Here is an 18192-nt window from a genome sequence, read left to right on the forward strand (position 1 = left end):
GAATTCAGAGCCATCCGTCTTTTCATCATATAGTTTCTGTAAGGTCTTAAAAGTGTTAAGTGTTTTTTAAATATTAATTATAAAAGGGGTAATTCTTTATATTAAAGTTTTATTTGTTTGACATAACGAGGGTGATAGAAGTGTCTTAATAATACATGTTGTGTTAAAACCCTCAGAGTGCTTCTGAGCATCATGTATCTGATCGTGGAGACGATTCGCGTCCAAACAGAAGATGACCGGCCAGAGTGGAGGGCAGCCAGAGAGGCCTTCAAGACTGAGCTGGGTGTGTGTTCACATGGGGCGCTTTTGTTTTTGTGTAACACCTCTATAGCACAGCGCTTAATACTCGCAGATGTTCCTGCCACCCTCAGGTTCGCCTCTTTACAACGGAGAGCCCTTCGCTCTGCTCCTCTTCACCATGGTGACCAAGTTCTGCAGCATGAACGCGCCTCACTTCCCCATGAAGAAAGTGCTGCTGCTGCTGTGGAAAACAGTTCTGGTGGGTAGAGCGAACCGCATTACATTTTATGTCTTGCAACACGATGGTGGCAGCATCATGCTGTGGGGATGCAGTGAATTTACCCCAGATTCACTGTGTTCTGTGCTCCCTCTCTGTAGTTTACATTGGGCGGGTTCGAGGAGCTCCAGCAGATGAAGGTGCGAGCCCGGGAGCGCCTCAGCTTACCGCCGCTCCCGGAGGACAGCATCAAGGTGGTGAGAGCCATGAGGGCGGCGTCTCCCCCGGCATCGGCGATGGAGCTCATCGAGCAGCAGCAGCAGCAGAAGAGAGGCCGGCGCAGCCGCAGGGTACAGCCACTGAACACCCTCCCAACAAAAAGCTCAGCCGTTCTACTAATAGTTAACCCTTCATTAGCATGGAAGGTCTCTTTGCAGTGTCGGCTTTTCTATAACTGCTTAGATGCCAACATCATCAGTTCCCTGCTGTGAGTCAGTGACCACAGATGATCTTGGTGCCTGCGCCGCTGAGGGATTCCCAGCTTCTGCTATGTTTTTTTTTCATTTTATTTTTTTCATTTGAGCTCTAACTACCCTCTGGTTTCTCATTGCCCCTCTTCCTTCTGTCCCCACAGAGTGCCTTTGTTGATAGCTTGGAAGGAGACAGTCCCTTTCCCAAGAAGCAGGTCTTTACCCACAAATTCCCTTTCTTTCCTCCTGCATTTCCTCTCTGCACCGAGCTAGCCTTTTTGCACTGCTCACCCACTTCCCTGCACTCCCACAGCTCTATTCTTCCTTCTTTTTGTTAGTATCCTACCCTCTCTTATCATTTCCTCTTCTTTTTTTTTTTTTGCCTTATTTCTTCTCCCTCTCCGCTGTGGGTAGTAGGGTTGGTGGGATAGGGCTGACCTGTTGGCTGTAACCATTGGCTCCTGAGTGGTCATTTTCCACTCCCCCATACAGACGGTTCACCTCCACTTTAGGAGCATCTGTCCTTTAGTTTTCATCTCATTTCAACTAGTTTTTAGATTTAAAACCAAACACCATGCTCTGTAGAGTTTATTCAAGGGGCCACTTTCTTTAAAATGCATTCATTGAGAAGGGAATCTGGCTACATTTTTAGTTTTCACTTCTCCAGAAGTAGACTCAGCTCTCAACCGGATGTAATTGAAAGCGGTGGCCCTCCTAACCCGGTAGAAAAGCTTTAGCTTTACCTTTTCACTTAGCAGAGAATGGCTTCTCCATACAGAATGGCTCCACCTGCTCCTCTCTTCTCATCCCCTTCCCTCCTTCCCACCACGCACAGTCCATGTACTAGTCACTTAGCAGCGCCCCTGGCTCACCATACATCAGCTGCAGTAGTTCAGCTAGCAGCCAGAGAGCTTACTTCATGCCTGATGCTTGCCATGTTGCCATTCAGACACTGTAAGTTTGCGTGGTTCACACTTGGAATGGGATTGTTTGTAGACGGGAACTCAGTGTTGCTTGAGTTTTGTGCCTGTTTCTTCTGACGTGCACGTGTGTGGTAAGTTTAAATAAAATCAACATTTGGTTGCTGTGGAAATGTCTTCTTTTTCTTTTTTCTTTTGAACGAATTGAGCTTCTTTACCAGCTTTCCGTATCCAAAGATGGTATTTTTAAAATATAAGAATCAAGAATTATGATTGATTTGAGGAAAAAAATGATCAAAACCAGTAACTCTACCAGAATAGTCAATTAAACCTTTCATTTGAGTAACTTCAGCTTACTTTTGTAAGCCTCCATTACTTTATAATCATAAAGGTTTGAGAAAAAGTAACATTCTTACATATATTAAAGCACAGTGGTGGCAGCATCTTGATGTGGGGACATTTTACAAGGAAAAAGAACTGGATGCAATTACTTTCCAAAACATTACAGCTGAATGGAGAACATGACGTCCACTAAAAGTACAGTTAGCTCTGCTTGATAGCTTAGCGCTAGCAGTTCTTAGTTTAGCTCTGTCTGAATTTCATTTACACCTATATGAGGAGAATAAATCCAATGCGAAACAGGAAAACAAGCTCTATATTAATGCTGATGTCAGCCAAGCACGGTGGAGGATGTATAATAATGAGGAAATTCTTAGCTTATGTTAAATCCAATAGAAGAGGCATTATTAAATTCTAGCATCTCCCTGAAAAACAGGAAGCTCCTTTAAGAAGCACATATACTGTTTATTGTTGCGGATTACATTCAAGCACGGCAGTGTCAGTATCATGATGGGGGATTGTTTTTCTGCTCTGAGCTTCAGAAAAACTGGGTTTGATTCTGTAATAAAATACATTTTTGTTTTAAAATTTTCTGGCCATAAATACTATGTGAGTCAAAATGCAATCAGTCAAGCATGATGAAGGCAGCATCATGATGAGGGTGAGCTATCCTCGAGGATTTTGACAGTGCAGTGAAAAAAAAAAATAAGAACAGTTTCAAGGCTGTTTGTTTATGTAGAGACCTGGACCCCTTTTCATTGTTTTAACTACATCTGGTTTCTGAGAGCTCCCAGTCTACAGACTGGTGCAGATTTTGGTAAAGCACGGCGATGGCAGCATCAGGATGTGGGCAGTTTTATAAAAATGATTGGATTCTAGAACTGCTAGCAATTCTGTTCTGCTCTTCAAACGCACTTTTTCAAGTTTAATTAAAGGAATAAATATCAGCTTGACTCTTGTCTCAACAGTCACCAACTACTCCCTCTAATCAGCGACTGGGATATTTGATTATTTTGACATTTTATGCAAATCTGGAAAAATAAATAACTCCTCCAAACAGGTGCTGTTGTTATTGAGTCTGTCCTCCTCTCAGATGTTCGTGGGAGTTTGAGAGTCGCTCCTTCATCCTGCTGTTGTTTTCTTTGCACCTGTTAAAGAAAGAAATGATTCAAAATGTCCTTGTTGTCACTTGGTAAATACACGCTCCATTCCTTAATCTAAATTGGCCCTTTTTTTAAATTAAATCAGCTGTGTGAAAAAATGAAATATTAGTAGAACTTAGTTTAAATGATTGAATATTAGCAGACAATAATTATCATAATAGCAGGTTACAGCTTCGTTAAATTGGGAGAGACTTTCCTCGTTTCCCATTAATATATCTATGAGCGCTGACCCCCTGTCCTCTGCTCCCCCCCCACATCTCCAGCCCCTGGTCAAGCAGGACAGCCTGGACACCTACAATGAGCGGGACCCCTTTAAAAACGATGACGCCCGGGATGAAGAGGAGGACCCGGAGGACACGGACAGCGGCATCGAGGGGGAGGTGGACCCGCTGGACCGAGACGTCATCATCCAGCCTCCGCCGCCCCCGCCTCCTCTGAGACCCCCCACAGAGAGGGTCAACTTCCCCAAAGGCCTCCCCTGGGCCCCAAAAGTTAGGTTAGTGGATCTTTCTTTTACTTATTTTTGTGGTTTGACTTTTAATTGGATTTCAGGAAAATAAAAGCCTAAAAGAGGTTTTAGATCACTGACCAGTAGTAGTATTAGTCCTTTTTAAATTAAACTGGGAATGAAAACATGTCAATTTCCCTTGTGTCAGGACTAAATTACCTTCCTTTATTATTTGCCAGCATTTTAGAGGTTAAAATAAGATCTGAAAAAAAAAGGTTCCTCTCTTCACACTTACACAGCAATATGCTCTCCATCTGTGTATCTCAAAGAGCAGCCTGGGTGTCTCTGCAGGCTGTATCTCAGCACAGCACTGCATTTTTCATGCTCTATCAGAACACCTAGCCTCTGGGTTTCTCTTTAAGAACCTGACGTGTGCAGATTCAAACGGCGCCTCATGGTGAAGCGTTTTAGGAGATGTGTCTTTGTGTTTACAGGGAGAAGGACATTGAGCACTTCCTGGAGACCAGTAGGAACAAGTTCATTGGTTTTACTTTGGGAAGGTAGGTGTGTCTCTCAGGAAGGTAGATCTTTTTCATTGTAGGTCACATTTAACAATTTATTCTCCTTTAGTGACACAAAGACCCTGGTAGGGTTACCCAGACCCATCCATGAGAGTGTTAAGACCCTCAAACAGGTGAGTCAGCAAACGTTACACTTTGATTTCTCTGTTTCTTACCATCTCACCCCCAGATTATTTATGTTGTGGCTTTTTTTTTTCCACATTTAAATACTTTTTTGGGTAATTTTACTCATTACTCTGCAAAAAAAAAATTGAAATCTAATAGAATCAATTTTTCTTAAAATAAGTGCATTCTTTCTTGAACTGAGCGAGTGAGACAATTTGCCAATGGAATTAAGACAATTTACATTTAAAAAATAAGAGAAAAAAAACCAACTTCAGTCTCTATGTTATTTTAATGGTAAACATACAAATTCCATTGGCAGATCATCTTATTTACCTTCTCAAATAAGGGTAAATACACTTATTTTAAGATTTTTTTTCCCTCATTTTTTTCAGTCATTTTTGGAGTGTAGGGGACCAAGAAAAAGCTAAATAAATCCAGAGCCTTACACTTAATAACTAGCAGAAGATGAAAAGACCCATTTGCATCTGTCTGGTAGATCAGTAGCAGAATTATTTTGAATTGGGGGGTGTTCAAATGTGAACTGGCGGTTTAGGATCCTGTTACAGCATCTTTAAGTGCACCCTTTGACTAGGTCAAGGTCATATTTTTGAACCATTGGTAGGTGGAACGTCCTGCTCCAGATCCTAAAACAGGAATAATTTTGGATAATAGCTTAATTACCCTTTCTAGGCTGATAGACATCAGCAACTTTGTGTTTCTTTTTTTTACGGCGTCCTACTTCATGCTGCCTGTTAGATTCTGTTAATTAGGATGATTGATTCTACAGAGATTTAATGTATCTTGATGAAGTCATGATTGAGTAGAATCTTTTTTTTTTTTTCACACAGGGTCAAGTTGGTTTTAAAATCTTTTTTTAATTTGGTGAATAAAATCATTATTTAAAGGTATATTGGAGGATTTTTGCGATTTTTTTAAAATACCTGCCCTCTCCACTTTTAAAAAAAATGCACATACCCAACCCTGTACCTGCTAAATCCCCTGATCACCATATAGAGCGGGGACTATATAGTGGACTTTATTGTGAACTCAGTTAACTTACCGTTCAGGCGGATGATCACTGCTTTTTGCTCCCCGTTGGTCACGTAACTCCTCCTCCACTGCGCTGTGCCTGCGCCATCTTTGTTATTAGTCGCCGCTGTCGGGTAGCGACAGCCTATGGCGAAAAGCAGGTCGCTGTGACAGCAAATCCCACAATGCTTTGCGAGGAGAGCTCTCCGCGCAAAGCATATTGGGATATATCTGCTTCTTCTGAGGCTTTTCTTTTCTTTTTCTTTTGTAGACACTTTTTCTCTTACAAACCTCGGCCATTTTGAAAGAACCACTTTGAGGGGGGTGAGCTTTAATGGCTGCCTGAAACCGTAGCTCACCACAGATATACGCCTGAAAGGGATGAGGATGACCTTATATAAACATGTCACCAGAATGATTGACAATTAGGAGGACCACTTATTTAGATGATCCACCTGGAAAAAGTACATCCTCCACTATACCTTTAAAAATGCTTTTTGTTTTAATCCACAGGTTATCCTTTCCTAAAATGAACATAAAATGGAACAGCCTGACACACATGAGTGACTCACAGCGCTGCTGATATTAGTTACTCTCTTTTGTTACTCCCTTGTGTTAATCAATAAAATCCATTCCTCCCAAAGAGCTCATGGAGCTGTTAGCAACAGCTGATTGAATCTCTGCCTGTTTTTCCTTCTGTCGTGCAGCACAAGTATGTCTCCATATCTGAGATCCAGATCAAGAGGGAGGAGGAGCTCCTGCAGTGTCCGCTCAGCCTGGTGAGCTGGAGCAGCTTCTTCTCACTCATCTTTGCTGTGTCTTAAATGAAAACTAAGTTAAACTCGGTGCTGTTAGGAAGTTAAAATAGTGCTTATTGTGTCGACAGGGTGAGGAGGAGGTGGAGGAGACACCAGCGGAGATTTTATACGTGGGAATGCTTCCTAATCTTTCGCAGTATGTGGTGAGTGGCCCTGATGAATATTGCTGGACTATTTCAGCCTCAGCTGGTTCAGGCTGTGGAAAAGCTGCAATATCACCAATAGGTGGCGATGTGAGCTTTTAGGCTTACATGGCCTGCAGCGTTGGGAACGTTCTTTTAAAAAAAGCAGCTAGTTATGGTTACTAGTTAGTTCTCCAACAAAGGAACTGAGTTAGTAACTCAGTGAAAGTAACTCGTTATCCTGTAGTTACTTTTTATGATTGAAAGTGTCGAAGAATTTTCTTATTTGAATTTTAAATGCAACTAAAGTGTTATTTATGAAAAATAAGGTTTTTGTTATTAATTAAATAATAACTAAGAGCTCTAGGTATCTGAAAACATTTAAAACTTATCTGCACAATTTTGATGTGTGTGGTTTTAAAAGTGAGTTGAAATATGATTATGTAGATGTGATGATGCTTCTTCTTTATAACAAAAAAAATGTTTTATAACACTATATTGTTGCACATTGACCGCCTTCAATTTGCTACAAAATAGGTTTGATGCTAAAAGAAATGATACTTGAATTTATCAAAAATAAAATCTAAACTACTATTTAATTAAACAGGGTTACACTATCCCAGAAAATAAAAATAAAAATTTCAGGACCGCTTTATTTTTGCATAAAAAAATGAAAAACATGCAGAGAAAATCATTATAGCCCTGAGAAAGTAGGGAACATGTGTTGATTAAAGCAGGGTTACTTAACCCTGGTCCTTAGGGCCCAGTGTCCTACTTGTTTTAGGCGTTTCTCTGCCTCCACACACCTGACCTGAATGAAAAGGTAATTAACAGGCTTTTGCAGCATTTGAGGACTGGGCAGGAAATGCAGTAATTCGGACCAGGTGTTCTTGAGTAGAGGCACATCTAAACCATGAAGGACAGTTGGCTCTGTGGATCAGGATTCAGAAACCCTGGACTAAATGCAGCAGCTGTCAGTCATTGTTCAGATGATGCAAGGAGCTTCTTTAAAGCTACAGTGTGTAATAATTACAGGGATATACAGTCAGAAATGTAATATATTATACATAACTATGTTATTTATCATCATCTACGAGCTCAGCCTCTTAACCTTAATATTTGCGTTGCGGTAGAATTTGTTATTTATAATTACATAGGAGCGGGTCTCGCAGCCATGGAGGCAGACATCTTTGCGCTCCGGCATCGCAGAGCCAACAAACTAGTGATTGCGAGATCGCCAAAACGTCACAACGATGTAGAAAAAATAACGGGTATGTTTATTATCTTAAGTCTACATGAAATCTATACCCTACACAGACTAATGAAATACTATCTGTAAAATTATCTATGTAAACAAACCTCATCACTTGAGAAGGTAGGTGATGCGGACGTCGTGGAAGACATTTTGTCCCGTAACGCTCGCCGTACTGTTGGGGGGGAGAAGCGGTGGGGGGGAGATGTTCATGTTGCTGCAGTCTGCAGTCTGACCGCTAGATGTCGCTAAAAGTTACACACTGTAGCTTTAAATCGCAGCTTCTAACCTACATTTGTAGTATTTGTTGCTGCACATAATGAGAAAATCACAGAAAAAAAAATATAAATCAGTGGCACCATCGTCTGTATGAGCGATGCAAAAAGAAACTTGTAAACAGAGCGTGCACGAGGATAAATGCGCTGGTGCACCCTCTCGCACACCTGAAATAGGCATTCTCTCACAGGAAGAGGAAGTGAGGCAAAAATATAAAGTTTTAAAAACCTAAACATATATTTTAAAGACTGAACTAATGTTTAGTTGCATAGGCGGTGATTCTGAAAGCCGCTTCATATCAGCTCTGAGTCGTCTGTTTGCTTTAAAACTGCAATTTTTCTCATTTGCTGCTGTGCTTGTTTAGATTGTAATCTAAGTTATAACCAGTGAAAATTAAAGCAATGAAAATGTGCTTGTTTTCTTATTTTTGTCAGATCGCCCTCCTTAAGCTCCTCCTGGCAGCGGCTCCCACCTCCAAAGCCAAAACTGACTCCATCAACATCCTGGCTGACGTGCTGCCCGAGGAGATGCCGTAAGAGAAGACTTTTCTATCTGCAGATGTTATACATTTTCCTCCTAGCTTATTTTTCCTTTTTTTTTTTCTCATTTTTGTTCATTTTAACACCATAAATAAATAAAACACTACAAGCGAAGGAAGAAAGAACACGAGAATTAAACATATTATGGAAAAAATGAAGAGCTTAAGGTAGGGAGTAAGAAAACCACAAAGAAGGAGGAAACAATGAGGAAACTAGAAAAGGATACAAAATCTAAGGAAACGAGGAAGGAAAAGACATTAAATAAAAGAGAGGAAGAAGAGGCAAGAAAATAAAACATTTAGGCCATGATCTAGACCAGTGATTCCCAACTGGTGGTACTTGGGATGCAAAGGCATTGCAAGGGTTACATGAAAATATTAACATTTTCACACTGAGCTATCAGAGCTCATAAAAGCAGCTCAGGTGTTTTGTGTTTGGATGAAAACAAATACAACTAATTAAATCAGTCTGACTATAATTTTTGTTCCCAATTCATCAAGTTTAAATGTGAGTTACTCAGAGGAACTCCAGTTTTATAGATACAGTTTTATAACATGACTTTATCAACTTCCACGCAACATATCTATATTGGTTTTCTTTATTTTGAGATGGAAAGCATACAGTGCCTGAGAATGAAAGGCTCAAAGTAAAATAATTAATAATTAATTAATTTAATATTTTTTAATACTTTGGAGTGAGAGGAGGACTCATGGTGAGACAAAATGCCCAAAGGGGTACACAAGAAAAAAGATGGGAAACACTGAGTTAGAGGATAAATATTGGGGAGTAGCGGCCTAGTGGATAGAGGTTGGAATCCAGAGGTTCTGATTTTCGAGCCCCACTCCCACAGACTGTCACGCTGGGTCTCTGAGCAAAGACCCTTAACCCCACACTGCTCCCTGGGCGCCGCACGATGGCAGCCCACTGCTCCCCAAGGGGAAGGGTTAAATGCAGAGGTAATTTTCTACAATGTGAGATCAATAAAATTCAACTACTGTTATTATTTTATAATAAATACAAACATTTCTCCATAATTTTATTTCCTGCCTCTATACTAAACCTGGAAACATTCAGTTTTGTTACTGGTTTGGATGAGTAGAAACCTCGTTAATCAGTGTTTGCAGCTATTAAAACATGAGTCATTAAGTTTGACTGAATTTATCAGGTGTCTTTTATTTCATGTAATATTTCAGTTTTTTCTTCACTCTCTGTCTAATTGTCCAGACAAAAAAAGTTGTAGCTGTCTTAAAACCTTTGGGGTTTTTTCTTGTTTGCGTCTTTGGTCTAAGGAGAAATATCTTTATTATGTATGTCTCTGTCAGGAAGTTTGCAGTAAGAAGAATAATTTTCACTCTTTAAAAATAGTCAAAATCTAAAAACGAACAAACACATCTGATGTTTCCTTATATTTGAAAGCATAGCTGCTTGATTATGAAGGCTTTAGATTAGTCTCATGGATATTCAGTGTGTGACTGGTGTGTGACTATCCTGCAGCATCACAGTCCTACAGAGCATGAAGCTGGGGATTGACGTGAACCGTCACAAGGAAATAATCGTCAAGGCCATCTCCGCGCTGCTGCTGCTCCTCCTCAAGCATTTTAAACTGAATCATATCTACCAGGTACCGCACTCCTGCATCCTCACTGCTTTCCACTCAAGAGGGGAGGCACCCCTCCCAGATACCTTCTGTTGCTATGAGGGAACATTGGTTCATGCTGCTTCAGTTGGCTGCTGTTTAGAGTTAAGATGTTGGCTCCCTCTGCTGCCACCAAGTGGAATTTCATGCTCTGCTTTAACAACTCTCTGCATTTTCTTTAAACTGCAGTTCGAAATAGTCTCTCAGCATTTGGTGTTTGCCAACTGCATCCCGCTGATCCTCAAGTTCTTCAACCAGAACATCATGTCCTATATCAGTGCCAAAAACAGGTGGGAACTGCTTGTTATCCTAGTTAAAGAAATGTTATTTCAAAAGTCCTCCGTTTTATACATGCAATGTGTTGCAGTATATGTGTGTTGGACTTCCCCCACTGTGTGGTCCATGAGATGCCTGAGCTCACTGCCGAGAGCCTGGTGAGTGACGGCACTGTGAGGCGAGAGCTAGACGAAGGTCGGTCAGGATCTCTGCGCCGCTCTGACGCGACGCGGCTGCGTTTTTGTGCTTTTTCAGGAAGCAGGAGACAACAACCAGTTCTGCTGGAGGAACCTTTTCTCCTGCATCAACCTGCTGAGGATCCTCAACAAGCTGACCAAGTGGAAACACTCCAGGACCATGGTGCGGGTTTATGAAAACCCTGGATCTGACTTCAGTTGCGCCAGCATTTGTTTACATGGATGGATGGATGGATGGATGGATGGATGGATGGATGGATGGATGGATGGATGGATGGATGGATGGATGGATGGATGGATGGATGGATTTAGAATGTACTAAACTCTATTTTTTTTTACAATATCTTCCTCCTTTTCAGATGTTGGTTGTTTTTAAGTCAGCCCCCATCTTGAAACGAGCTCTGAAGGTCAAGCAGGCCATGATGCAGCTCTACGTTCTCAAGCTGCTGAAGATTCAGACTAAGTACCTGGGCCGCCAGTGGAGGAAGAGCAACATGAAGACCATGTCAGCTATCTATCAGAAAGTCCGCCACCGGCTCAATGACGACTGGGCCTACGGAAACGGTGAAAAACAAATCTGCTTTAGTTTTTCCTTGTGAGGAAGTTAGTTTGACCTGAAGGGTAATCAGATTACTAAAACACGTTTATTTAAAGAATCAATCTAAATTTTCAATCTCTGTTTTGTGAAAGTCACTTTAATATTCTGGATTCTAGTGTTTGCCCTTGTGGAATTATAAAAGAATATTTCTGCATTGCATTTGCATCAAGAATACAACTTTGTTTTGTAAATAACATTGAGCTAAAAAAAGGCAGCAGTAATTAAATATGACAGTTAAAATTTTGTTGCATATTGCAAAGATACTTATACAAAACATATACAAAAACATAAACCGTCAAAACATGACACTAGACTGACTTCTGACTTCAGAGAACTAACAGAAAAAATGCCAAAGAATAAAAAGAGACGTTTAGTTAAACATGCAACACATCTATTCTATACAGAAACTGTAATAAATGCATTTTTTGACAATGTTTTTGGCTATAGTATTCCTGTGGGCTTTCAAACATAATCCTGCAGCAGCCTCTGGCACACGGTCTGAATGGCGTTACCATAGCAACACGGATGAGGGACTTTTCAGGGTCACGGTTCTTCATGGAAGAATAAGTGATTTGTCACTATAAGAGAGGCAGATTGATGGAAAGAGAAAAAAATGGATGGATGTAGGCACATGCAGGCACATATTTCACATTTAAAATGTGAATAAATGCTTATTCAATGGTTTTCATCTGCTTTTTATCCTAGACATCGATGCCCGGCCCTGGGACTTCCAAGCAGAGGAGTGCGCCCTTCGGGAGAGCATTGAGAAGTTCAACAGCCGGCGTTATGATAAGAACAGAAATGGAGACTTTGTGCCGGTGGACAACTGCCTGCAGAGCGTGCTGGGCCAGCGCGTGGAGCTGCCGGACGACTTCCACTACAGCTACGAGATGTGGCTGGAAAGAGAGGTGTTCTCGCAGCCCATTCAGTGGGAGGGTCTCCTACAGAACCCGTAATGGGGGGACGCAGACGGATTCAGGGTCTGGTTTTGGTTACAGAAATGATCTAACTTTTGCTGATGAAACAGGGAACAGTTTTAAGTCTCACCCCAGGCTATGCAGTAAAAGGAAAAACAAGGTTAGGATTGGGTCGATTTAATGCCGCACACGTAAATGTTTCACTAACATGTGCCTAAGACTACTGTGACCATGTAAGCACATAAGGATGAAAGTAGCATTTGAAAAATAATTGTGATTGTTGTAGCGTGACAGCAGTCAGTCACACTGCCCCCAATAAGGCCAGTCTGTCTTCTTTCGTAGCTCGGTGCTCTTCTGATTCCTTCCTGAAGTTTTTTGTTATGCGTTTTTAACCCTGTCCTTTAAAAAACTGTTTTAAAACTGTCCTTTTAATATTATTCTACAAAAAGAAGTGCACAAACTATTGGGTTTTAGATCGTAGGGAGTTAATAGAAACGTTTTTAATATGCATCATTTTCTTACAGAAAGTTATTACATAAATATTACATGTAATAAAATAGGGACCTTGGAGCAACAAAAGAAATAAAAACTACCAATTTTAAGTATATAAGTTTGTTCATGGATGGTGTTTATAAAAATTAAGCAAACAAAAAAAAGAGTTAAATGAATATCAAACAATACCACTTGAATAATAAAGTATAACCCTTTAAAAGGAGATCTTGCTCTTTTTACGCACTGTTCAACTTATAAACAGGTTCCTCTATCAGAGATACATATCAGCACTAAAGATCTGCAAGTGTCTCTGTAAGAAATCTCACTTTGAAGGGCGTAGTCCTATAAATATGTATGATAATATATAATGATACAGGGCAGCTTGAATATTCTAATGTCATTTTATAAATTCTTGTGCCACTTTTTTTTTTCTTTTTCCGAAAATGTCGCCAAAAGCTCTAAACCGGTTTGCCAAAAAAAAAAAAAAGTCACCCCTGTAAAGTCCTTTATTTATCACTCAGGGTTTGTTTGTTTTTTTGCATTTTTTGACCTTTTCTGTTTTTTTTCTTTTGATTTATGAATTCATAAAGATTTTTAAACACACAATTTAATTACTTGTTAATGTGTTTTGTGTCAGTGAGGATGTCAAGGTTAGCTTCAGGGTTATTTTTGGAGCATAAAAAAAATTAAGAAAAAACAAAACAATGAGAGGTGATAAGCCTGAAACTAAATAATTATTAATTTTGTATGTGGTACCTGCCAAAATACACCAAATAAACTAAGCTAGGTAATTGCTAAAGTTAAAGCTGTAATAAAAAATGTGACTATTTTTTGTTTCATCTGATGCCTGGCCTGGAATTAATTTATTAAAAAAAATATTTAAAAACGTTTTTGCTGTTAGGATTTGTCTCTTCAGCTTCTTTAAATCTATAAAAACACCTGAACAAGTTTAATTTATTGAAATTTCTCCTTTTGAATCGAATGAGGGAATTTTTTGAGGATTTATATTTCCAAGCTTCTGCTGAACAAACTACATTTCTCAAATCTTAGAGACTTAGCACAAAATATAACTGCTCACTGATACTGGGATTTGATTGTAACAAGAATTGTTGACCTTTTTTTGTATTTTCTCTCCTTCGCGTTGCAAGTTTCCCAAGCATCCAGTATCATTTTTTAGCACACAGACAAGCACAAAGGGTCATTTTTGATGTAATTGGCATTTGAAGTGTGCGTCCTCTCTGCATCTACATGTGCATCTTTGTATTCAGGAGAAAGCTCATTTTGAAGCTCGGCTGTTCGCCTCTATGTAAAAAAATTGTGCATGACCGCCGTTCTTTTCTGCAACAGTTTTCAGACGCTAAGGTTGAAAGATAATATGTGATCGGTATCTTACCTGCAGTAGAAAACATGCTAGGGGCATACATTTAATATGAATTTTTTATTTTATGATTGCATAGGCTGAAGCTAAACCTATTTAAACAAAGACTAAAAACAATGCACTTTTTTACTGTCTTATTTAAAATAAAAAAGCAATGTAATTGTTTTTATGAGAACCATTTTCTGTTTGAGAGTCTTTTACACAAAGACCAATTTTTTTTTTTTTAGGATTAAATTTAGCAACTCTGCAGCACCAATAATCTTCCTGTGTGAAATGTGCATGCAGAAACAAACCCTAAAAATTTATAAAGAGGCATTAACCTAAACTGCTGTTCATTTTCATAAAAAATTGAAATAATCTAACCAGAAATGCTTTCATGTTATTTTCCCATCATGATTAGCATAAGATAACTGGTGTCACCAGCCCCTAAATCCATATTCTAGTGTAGATATCAATGACAGTTGTGCACATAAAAGTAACAATGTAAATGTGAGGAAGAATAAAAAGCGTTTTTAAGATTGGAGATGTTTTCATGTGAGAGAAATCTGCTTTAAATCGTTCCTTCTCTGGTAAGCTATCATCTTTAATGTCAAGCATATTTTTTTTTATTAATAAAGACGTAGATTAGATTGAAACTGCAGGTAAGATGTTAACAGTTTATTATCTTTCAAGATAACTTTGAAATGTTTCTAGCATTATTGCATTGTTTGATATTTTTCCTGTTACACCACTATGTTCTTCTAAAAGAAAATATGTAGTTTAAAGATAGTTTATATATACCGTATATATTCTCAGGTTTATTGAGATAATATATAGCAAAACATTTAACATCTTCCTCGCTGTTATCTAGCTCACTTTGCATCGAGTAGTATAAATAATCACTCTCGAAGTCCAGTTCTAAAAAAGATGACCTTGAGGACTTCAGCACTGAAGGGTGTGCACGATTGTGAAGTTGTTTGTGTCAGCTAAGTTAAAAGATTTTGTTTTTGTATGTTGTGCCAAATTGGAGTGCCATTTCCTATTTGATTATGTTGATGGGGTTTGCATTGACTTATGGGAGCACATTTCCGCCACATGAAAAAAATTCCAAATAGAAAGTCTTATTTTTGAGTTTTAAAGTCATAATTATGAGTTAAAAAGTCATAAATATGAGATAAAATATTTGAACGTCGAATATCTCATAATTATGACTTTGAAACTCATAATTATGACTTTCTATTTGGCTTTTTTTTTTTTTTTTTCATGTTGCAGGAATGGATTTCCATAGAATCACTACTGGGGGTTTGCAATACAACTGTTTTTTATTTTTTTTAATCCTTTTTATCTGTACAATTGATTTAAAAAAAATTCTGTTTCTTGTATCTGGTACAGTATTTTACAGGATGTGTGTATAACTCTATGGATGTTACACTATATATATATATACATATATGTGTGTATTATTTTTTTTATTATTTACTCTTCCATATCTGTATAATCTGGATAGGGGTATGTGCAATTACAGATCCACAGAGGCATTATACAACAGAGGGAGAAATTACAATATCAGAGTTACCTAATAAACAGTGTCTAAAAGCTTGATTTGCTTGTTTTTTTATTTGTTATGTATTTTTAGGATAGTTTGTATATAAAACCATGTGCACACAATCTGAAGGTCATATAATTTCTCTCAGTCTGTGTCGGGAAGAATAAGAAGGAATACAGAATTAACCTCATGACACTTTTCACTATTATTCCTGGTGTAAGATTTTGAAGTAGCGTCACAGCTAATGTACCAACAGAGCCAAACTGGAGCGCATGTGATAATGCAATGTGTTAAATGAAGCTTACACAGACAGACATTTTCTGTGCTGAGGCATAGAAAGTGACTCTAAGCTACAGACCTATCATGCTAATTTCAGACATTTGCCCCGCTTAACTGTAGATGTTCTGCGTTAATTAACTTATGCAACGAAATTAGAACAGATTAGTCTGAAAAATTATTAGAAAACAGTAACATGCAGTTCAGCTTTTTGACAGCTTAGAGCTCCAAATTGGTGGTTCTGCTTTGTTTTGTTTTGGTATTTGTTTGCCTCTTGGCACAAGTTCTAAAGAGCCAGATTTAGAAATGGGCTGCAGGATAGGAGCATGTTTTGGTTCCCTAACCAAACCCTTTTCTGAAAAGCTTGTGATAAACATGACATAATTTCTTGAAATATCTTGACCCAAAGCAAAATGTAATCTCAAAACTATTATTTTTTAATGAGTTTGATTTTAGTGTAATGATCTCAGGTCCATCCATCTAGAGGTTATGCAGCAGTTTGAGGGCAAGCGCCACTTCACCGTGGAAGTCTCCGGTCCAACTCAGTCCTTGTGCATCAGTAAAGGTCCCCTCTCCCTCCAGCCTGTATAACACAAGTTCAGATCCTCAAACCTTGACTTTCTTGCATCTAAAATGCTTTAGGGAAATCTAGAAACTACCTGTCATTACAAAAGCAGCCTTTATAAACCGAGCCATCTGGGAAGATGTATTTTCCCAAGCCGTGATACATGTTGTCTTTGAACTCTCCTTCATACTGAGCCCCAGAGGGAAATTGCAGGGTCCCTCTGCCTTGCATCTGGAGAGAGGAAAGACATGCAGCCTTTAGGAGTGGACATTAAAAGGAAAGAGATGGGTAACATACTTTGTCCTCTTGCCAGTCTCCCGTGTATATGATGCCACTGGCAGAAGTGTGTTTTCCGACGCCATCCCATACAAGCGCTCCAGATTCAGACCTGCTGCATTGGCCCTCTGTGAGGTAAACAAACATGTTAGGTAAAATCCCTATTCATGATTACTTTAAGCTTTTTTTTTTTGCATTTGAATGCTTTTTTGGATTTACTTTGGTTATCTTTGATCAAAGAGATTCAAGTGTGGTTTAAGCAGAAATACAAGAAATTTGCAGACTTTTGCATAGGCTTAATGACACTAATAAAGGATCCCTTAACAGTGAATGACCTCCATGAGACAAACTTATACAGGAAATGATGCAAGCTCAGCCAAATCCCATCTGAGGTCTGTTTTTTTCCTACACACTTTCAATCCATATGGCCCCCACATATAACTGTTTAGAGTTTATATCCCTACTTACCATATTTGTCCCCATTTGAGAGAATGATGGAAACATCAATCCCATCTCCTGCAGACAAACAATTCTTAATGCCTCTGTGATTCACTTAGGTGAATCAGTGTAGTTATGTATGTATTTACCATCAGTTTGCAAAGGATTTCCCTCTTTGGTGTCTGGAAGGTAAGATTATCAGATAGAAGACAGAATCATATATATATATATTTGTTTCTTTGGGTTTTTTTTTCCACGACATGTTCATGTTTAAACCTGACCTGTCATCCTGTAATAGCTTCCCTTTGTTGGCAGATGGTTTTAGGACGCTGTTTCACCCTTGCAATAAACAAAAGAAAAATTGATAAGGAGAATAAATGAACCGTTAAAGATAAATTTTTGCTGCGCTTCAAAAAAAAAAAAAAAAAGTGTAGTTTAGCCCAAAATGTAAAAATGTTTTACACAAACAACGAGTTCAGGCAGCTAAACGCTTGTAGGTGTTACCATGGTAACAGTGAGGCGCTAACGCGGCCCCATTCCAGGTTGAGAAAAGGGGCGGGGTCCGCACTGGACTGAATCAAGGAAATATGGCTTAGATTATCTGAACAACTACGTTTTAAAACCTAATAGTTTCATCTAGGACAAATCCTGCCGTAATGAAGAAAATAAAAAATAAAAAAAGACTAAATTACTTGTTAAAAGAAATCCCCTGGTTAAAAACTGAACTAGTGAACCATTAAATTCAGCAAAGTAAATGAAAATAATATATTTATTTGAAAAATGAAAATAAGATATAGATGTAAAAAAATTCATCATGCATATGCATTTCTGTTTTATCTTTAATTGTAATATTTTATCTTTGTTTCACTTTTATTCATTCTATATTTACCGGAGCTCTATGCTTTTTCTCTATTTTTTTTAAACATTTACGATTGATATTAAAATATATTTATTTAAACTATTTAACTGAATAATATAGTATATATTTTGTTGTTATTATTTATGTCCGCATATTTGCTGTCATTTTGACAAATTGTGGAGATAATCCTTTAATATTTGTGCGGACCTGCGCACATTTTCACTAGCCAATCATAACATG

General features: G+C 38.6%; 2 protein-coding genes across 5 annotated transcripts in view; one reads left to right on the forward strand and one right to left on the reverse strand.

Annotated features, from left to right (window-relative positions):
* Positions 1 to 15583, forward strand: part of strip2 (striatin interacting protein 2) — a 32806-nt gene extending 17223 nt beyond the window's left edge. For 3 of the 4 annotated variants that reach the window (XM_015397737.1, XM_015397739.1, XM_015397738.1), the window contains exons 7-22: positions 177 to 283; positions 372 to 499; positions 619 to 807; positions 1092 to 1142; positions 3613 to 3845; positions 4292 to 4357; positions 4428 to 4491; positions 6220 to 6291; positions 6399 to 6473; positions 8415 to 8512; positions 10014 to 10140; positions 10345 to 10445; positions 10523 to 10589; positions 10687 to 10791; positions 10988 to 11192; positions 11932 to 15583. In XM_015397737.1, the coding sequence (XP_015253223.1) occupies positions 177 to 283; positions 372 to 499; positions 619 to 807; positions 1092 to 1142; positions 3613 to 3845; positions 4292 to 4357; positions 4428 to 4491; positions 6220 to 6291; positions 6399 to 6473; positions 8415 to 8512; positions 10014 to 10140; positions 10345 to 10445; positions 10523 to 10589; positions 10687 to 10791; positions 10988 to 11192; positions 11932 to 12182 (1939 nt within the window). In that variant the 3' untranslated portion in view covers positions 12183 to 15583. The remainder of the gene's footprint in view (positions 1 to 176; positions 284 to 371; positions 500 to 618; positions 808 to 1091; positions 1143 to 3612; positions 3846 to 4291; positions 4358 to 4427; positions 4492 to 6219; positions 6292 to 6398; positions 6474 to 8414; positions 8513 to 10013; positions 10141 to 10344; positions 10446 to 10522; positions 10590 to 10686; positions 10792 to 10987; positions 11193 to 11931) is intronic. The other variant, XM_015397740.1, reaches the window with a different exon arrangement.
* A 612-nt stretch (positions 15584 to 16195) lies between these two features.
* On the reverse strand, positions 16196 to 17515 carry morn2 (MORN repeat containing 2). The gene is made up of 5 exons (XM_015397719.1): positions 17375 to 17515; positions 17124 to 17275; positions 16677 to 16783; positions 16474 to 16610; positions 16196 to 16397 (listed from the first exon to the last, which is right to left on the reverse strand). Exons 4-5 carry the CDS (start codon positions 16608 to 16610, stop codon positions 16295 to 16297), a joined length of 240 nt encoding a protein of 79 aa, XP_015253205.1. The 5' UTR covers positions 16677 to 16783; positions 17124 to 17275; positions 17375 to 17515; the 3' UTR covers positions 16196 to 16294.
* Positions 17516 to 18192: the final 677 nt, after the last annotated feature.

Source organism: Cyprinodon variegatus, unplaced genomic scaffold (genome assembly GCF_000732505.1).
Source record: "Cyprinodon variegatus isolate N-32 unplaced genomic scaffold, C_variegatus-1.0 Scaffold883, whole genome shotgun sequence".
Lineage (NCBI taxonomy): Eukaryota > Metazoa > Chordata > Actinopteri > Cyprinodontiformes > Cyprinodontidae > Cyprinodon > Cyprinodon variegatus.

What these genes read in the sequence shown, in the direction of transcription:
- morn2 (XM_015397719.1), bottom strand. Translation starts at nt 16,610, where the DNA reads ATGCAAGGCAGAGGGACCCTGCAATTTCCCTCTGGGGCTCAGTATGAA. An exon ending in GGCTGCTTTTGTAATGACAG is followed by an intron (nt 16,398 to 16,473) that starts GTAGTTTCTAGA and finishes TGTGTTATACAG; the next exon opens with GCTGGAGGGAGAGGGGACCT.